The sequence below is a fragment of the Daktulosphaira vitifoliae genome, unplaced genomic scaffold (assembly GCF_025091365.1).
Source record: "Daktulosphaira vitifoliae isolate Bord-2020 unplaced genomic scaffold, ASM2509136v1 Scaffold_4, whole genome shotgun sequence".
Classification (NCBI taxonomy): Eukaryota; Metazoa; Arthropoda; class Insecta; order Hemiptera; family Phylloxeridae; genus Daktulosphaira; species Daktulosphaira vitifoliae.
This window is the reverse complement of record NW_026099575.1, coordinates 6,265,003-6,269,032: the sequence shown is the minus strand read 5'-3', so window position 1 is coordinate 6,269,032 and position 4,030 is coordinate 6,265,003. Positions and strand designations below refer to the sequence as shown.

The window sequence follows — 4,030 nt, the reverse complement described above, 5'->3', positions numbered from 1 at the left end:
GAAATTTCAGTACACAGTATTCAAGAGCATTAGCAGAGTGCTAAAAATACATATTTTTAAAAATGTATAAACAGATTTTTTTAACTATATTACCTTAAGAGCAGGATGTAAAAATTGTTGAAAACCATATGTTAAACTAGGGTCATCTTTTTTCATCATCATATTTCTATAAGCTGAAACTAAAAATGATACATTTTCTTTATAGTCTGATTTATTTGAGTACTCAATTCCTCGACTACTAATAAACTCTGATAACTCAATACTATTTTTTAAATGTAAAACTAATTTTTCGATATCATTACAACAAGTTAAAAATGGTTCTTTAATAGAGTTTCTACCATAAACAGTTTTTAAATCTCTTAATATTGTATTGGCAGTTTGACGCGAAAACATTTCTATTGTCGCTGTTTCTAACTCAACATCTGGATTATCATATCCATCAATCATCCATGTAGTTAGATAAATCATACTTTCAATACTATAAATATTTACTAATGAATTTGCTACTATTTTTAATACAGAATCATAATGTCTTAATTTATCACCATGCCTTTCTTTTGTTAATATGTTATTAATAGTTTTTCGCAGTGCATTTTTTAATGATTTATTTAAGGAAGAACATGTATACAATTTTCCTTTATTTGTAATGTCTTTCATATTAACATTCTCTATGACGTTTTCAGCTACAACATTAAACTGTTTCAAATGTATATAATCTCCGTCAACTAGAGTTATGTCTTTTTCTACAATAAAAGCATTACTTCCATCAAAAATTAACATATAAACACTTTGATTTCTTTCAACAGAACCATTAAGTTCCCAAATCTCATTAGACTTCTTGATTGAATTTACATTGTCATGGTAAGAACAGGTGGCTGATGCAAATAATGGTAAATACACCGATTTCTGATTAGGTGTGCCAAATGTTTTAACAATGTCAACACATACTGTATGGTTAAATATATCTTTATAGATATTTGAATCAAAATATTCAAAAAGCCTAGTAATCTCTGTTTCACTGAGATTGAGACCTGAAGATGGGTACGGAACATTCATACCAAATAAACCTAGTTGTCCTATTGTATCAATTTTTGAACAATTGTTGTGGACTTGTTGCATCCTTGATTCCATGTCTTTGTAACGTTCCAAATTAAGTACCTCAGGATAAGTTAGTACCTCTAAATCATACTGTTTAGCATAAATTGTTTTCAAAAAAGGCAAACGTGCTGGCTTTCTTACTATGTCTGGTATGGGAGGAGGTTTTACTTTATCAATATTAAATGACTGACTAGAGGCATACCGAAGAAAACATGAACAGCACATCTTCAAAGATGACGGACCACAACGTCTCATAATATTTATCATGGTTTAAATATTGAATTAAGTTAAAAAATATACATATTAATAACAAATAATAGGAAGAAAATAATTTTAAAAGATTTAATAGTTGAATCAAAAATATTTAACATGCTATTATAAATTTATTTGCTTATCAGTTTTTATCCTTATCATATACATGATGGATTTCAAATTAAAATGAAAAAACCTGAACAATAATTAAATTACTTGTTATAACGAAATAGTTATAATTATAACAAATTTAATGTAACAAGTATATATTTTATTACAACCACATAGCCCAATTATTATACAAATAGTGAAAAATAATATATTCGAGACCACACCAATAAATAGCTGATAATCACATGATACACATTTTTAATTATGTTCAAATGTTAGCCTGTATTAAAATAGTTTAATATTTTTTTAAACTTAGGGCAATGGACTTTTCGTTATTATACCATTAATGGTTTTATAAATCTATTAAATGTTTCAATAAATTTTAATATTAATATTCTAGGCTAATCTAGATTTCAGATTTATATTGGTACAAACTGCCAATAATTTAACGAACCTATAAATTTAATATTAAATTTTAGTCAATCTATGACTTAACTAAATAGTTATTTGGTTTTTAACTTGTAGATTCTCATATAAGTACTATTGACATTTTCTACATAGCAAATGCCTGGTAAAATCATTAAAATATGTCAATATATTAAACAATTAAAAAAAAATGTTATAAAACATTATTATAATAATAACAAAAGTAACACAATTTGGAACTACAATTTGAAATGAAAAGATAGATCGCATAAAAACTAAAATTATTTTTCTAGTATTAAAATATAATTTTTAATTATTTTAATAAAAGTATAAAATAATATTTCAGAAATAAAAATAATTAAAAGTGTTGGAAACATTGATTTAGTATACTAAAGTTTTGAATAAATAGATTCATGAACAACCATATCCTTTTCAATATCAGCCAATGTCCTACAACCTATAAAAAAAATTAATTTTTTTAGAGTAACTAAACCTCTACAGTATTTTTGGTAATAATTATTAACTAGTCAAAGTAATTATTCGTTTTAATAGTTGAAAATCTTATTTTGAATTCTTTAGTTTTAAATAGATTATTTCATTATTAGATATACAATGTTTGAAATAAGTATTAATTGTAAAGTAATATTTTGTATTAAAATAAAAATTTTTTTGCTTAATCAAAAGAAATGACATGATTAAAGTTTTAATTTAAACTTACAAATAAACAGGTAACAAACCTTATTATTTTATGGGAAAAATATTACAAATGAGATTTAATTAAGTATTTTAATTAAATTTAATAAAATGTAAAAAACAGACATTTTTAAAAATCTAAATAAATTTAGTAGTTATTATTACTTATTACTAATAATAATTACTTATTAAACTATATTACTTAAATTATATTTATTAAATAAAAATAATACACAGAAAACATATAATATTTAATGAATTTATTTAAAATTTCTTAGAACAAACCTGTTAATGCCATTGTGTTATCAAATTCATTTATAATAATTTCCAATACATCTTCAACCCCTTTTTGACCGTCATATGTTAAGCCCCATAAAATAGGTTGGGCCAAAAATACCTGAAATTAATAAATATGTATATTCTAGTATACTAATATATATAAGGTGCAACAGATCTAACTGATAACAATCATAATGTTTGATCCAATATTCAATTTCTGTAATTTTTTAATAAATATAAAATACATATGGAGTACCTTACAATGTTGTTATTAATTATTTTTATATGAAAAGTGCTAAAAACTAACTATTTTTAAATTATAAAAATTTTTAATCATTTTTATTGAAACAAATAAATTATTTAATTTTAATGCAGTCTAATAATGAATAAAAAATGAATTATAATGAATTGTTAATTGTATTGAAAGAATTAACAGTTAGACATTATCCACTCAAAGTGCTGGATTTGGGGGAACCTGGACTTCCACAAAAGTTCCATACATACCAGCAAGCCATTTTTTTACCTTATAATTTAATACTAAAATCAATGAAATTTAATAAATTGTAAAATTTATTTTGTAATATACTAGATTATACATGAGTAATGATGATTATTTCAGCTAGTTTTTGTATGTTGTAAACATGTAATAACTTTGTACAATTTTTAATAAAACAGTTTATTTTACTTAAGTAAAATATAAATAAGTAAAATTTTACTTACCATTTTAGCTCCAAGAGCTAATGCTTTGAAAACATCAGTGCCATGTCTTATACCACAATCAAGGTAGACATCAATTCTATGCCCAACTTCTTTAACTATACTTGGTAAAGCTTCAATCTAATTAACAAAGTATAAATTTGAAATACTATAATTAAAAACACAATTTAATAATTTTTCAGCTAGATTTTTNTACTATAATTAAAAACACAATTTAATAATTTTTCAGCTAGATTTTTCTATTGCTATGCACATCAAATGTAGCAGTAACTTTATAGTATTTATAGTATATAATTCTTTATTTTATAATTTGAGATTAGAAAGTATTATGGGAATTGAAGTTTTTCCGTTCTTATAATTATATAATCAAAATATCAAAAATTTCGCTTGTACTAGAATTAAACTGCTTAGATAATTAAAAAAAAGTGAGTTATGGCCTTTTTTATCACACATA

The 4,030-nt window shown here is 23.3% G+C and overlaps 1 protein-coding gene and 1 long non-coding RNA gene across 2 annotated transcripts; both read right to left on the bottom strand.

The window, feature by feature from the left end:
* Positions 1 to 4: 4 nt before the first annotated feature.
* On the bottom strand, positions 5 to 1,495 carry LOC126904005 (uncharacterized; the record flags this gene model as incomplete). Its single annotated transcript, XM_050682622.1, has 2 exons — positions 94 to 1,495; positions 5 to 40 (listed from the first exon to the last, which is right to left on the bottom strand). Coding segments are annotated over exons 1-2 (1,308 nt in total), but the record flags the coding sequence as incomplete, so codon positions are not given.
* A 540-nt stretch (positions 1,496 to 2,035) lies between these two features.
* Positions 2,036 to 3,715, bottom strand: LOC126904622 (uncharacterized). The gene is made up of 3 exons (XR_007703784.1): positions 3,580 to 3,715; positions 2,866 to 2,977; positions 2,036 to 2,344 (listed from the first exon to the last, which is right to left on the bottom strand). It is a non-coding gene; the product is annotated as an uncharacterized LOC126904622 (long non-coding RNA).
* Positions 3,716 to 4,030: the final 315 nt, after the last annotated feature.